Here is a 1,673-nt window from a genome sequence, read left to right as displayed (position 1 = left end):
AAAAATGGTTTATTTTTGAAATTTGTAAAAATAGATTAACATTTTTTTAACAATTGAAAATACCGGGGCCTTATAAATAATAATTCTATTGAGAAAAACATTGAAATGGCTGAAAATTGTTAGTCAATAATTTAATTTACTTTTAATTAATTGTTTGCATTAATTAAATATATTCAAAACAAAATTATTTATTTTTTATACAATTTATTTGATAGTTTTGAAATGTTTGATAAGATTACAAATTTTTATCACATGTACAAAAGAAATTAATTGTCAATCATTCATTTAGGCAACTTAAAATTATACAGTTAATCAGAATCAGAATATTTAGAGCGTTCAATTTTTGTGCTGAATAACGTAATTGAATTTTCCCAGGGCAAGGATCGTTGCCTCCAGATCCGACCTTCGATGACATAATGAATGATCACTTCAAACTATTTCAAAAACACGGGGACAAAATAATTACAACGTATCGTATGATTGATGAAATTATTAAAATATTAGAAAAAGAAAATATTTACGTATGGCCAAGATTTATGGGACATGGAGAAGATGAAAAGCATTCCAACACAATTTTTGAAATCATGCTTGTAATGAGCGAAAACTTAAAGCTTGAGGTTAAAAAAATTATCCAGTTAAAGAACTTTTATTAACAAATTTATTTTCTCTTTTTTAAATTGTGAATTTTTAAAAAATTCAAATATTTTTAATTATGGGCGTGGCGAGGAGGTCCAACGACAGACGCCAGCCTCTGGTCCAAGCATATAACATTCATGAACCGCTGAAAAGTTATAAAAAAAAAGCGAATACATATCTAACTGAAGCTTATTGCCAGAGCAGTAGATGTCGCCTCTGATTCTCTGACTGAGAGGTGTAAGTTTCTTCATGAATTTAAAAAACAATTCAGCCTTGGCTTATAGTCTCGTGGCCGAGCGGTTAAATTGTTCGTCTACCACTCCCACAACCCGGGTTCGAATCTTGCAGTTTCTACAGGCTTATCCGGGTAGCCGACCCCCGGCCAACCAAGCCGTCCATCCTTTCGAGGCTGGTAAATGGGTAGACGACGTAAGTTGTCGCATGCTGGCCGGCGAGGAGGCTCAGTGGTTCGAATGCTCGCTGAGTCAAACATCTCAATGGCTATCATATACTCAGCATACAAATAAATACATTTGCACGTCGTGTGAGAAGAATAAGCAGCCTTTGTGGCGAAAGTGGCTGCTTTAGGCATTTCGTCAAGAAAATATTCTTCGTCACCAGACACATGACACTTTTCGTGACACATTTCTTGGCTGAATGTAACCAACTAACATATTTTAGTAGCTCTGATGTCGAATTCGATTTAGAGATGTGACTTGGAGATTATTTTCCCAAACTTCTCTCTTTTTAAATTGTTTTGTTAGTTTGGTTGTTGTCGTACATTTCATTGCACGATAGTAGTTAAGGTTGTCATCAACACATACATTGGTATTTTGCTGTGCTTTTTGCCAGAAAAAATATATTCAATTCAATCATTGTAACAAAATAAATATGTTTTTATATATTGTTTGTTTGCCCAGTTAATTATATGTGCATTTTTTTATATTTTATTTGATATTATTTGATTTTTTACGTCTTTAATTAATATTTCCATTATCAATGGTTGATATCGCGTTGTTTATGTCTTTAAATAAGTT

General features: G+C 32.6%; 1 protein-coding gene across 1 annotated transcript; it reads right to left on the bottom strand.

Annotated features, from left to right (window-relative positions):
• Nucleotides 1-949: 949 nt before the first annotated feature.
• Nucleotides 950-1,282, bottom strand: HELRODRAFT_182950 (hypothetical protein; the record flags this gene model as incomplete). The annotated part of the gene is made up of 1 exon (XM_009033668.1): nt 950-1,282. The coding sequence occupies one exon, from the start codon at nt 1,280-1,282 to the stop codon at nt 950-952; it is 333 nt and encodes a 110-aa protein (XP_009031916.1).
• Nucleotides 1,283-1,673: the final 391 nt, after the last annotated feature.

Source organism: Helobdella robusta (assembly GCF_000326865.2).
Source record: "Helobdella robusta unplaced genomic scaffold HELROscaffold_96, whole genome shotgun sequence".
Classification (NCBI taxonomy): Eukaryota; Metazoa; Annelida; class Clitellata; order Rhynchobdellida; family Glossiphoniidae; genus Helobdella; species Helobdella robusta.
Note: the sequence above shows the minus strand (reverse complement) of the source record. Positions and strands in the feature narration are given on the sequence as shown.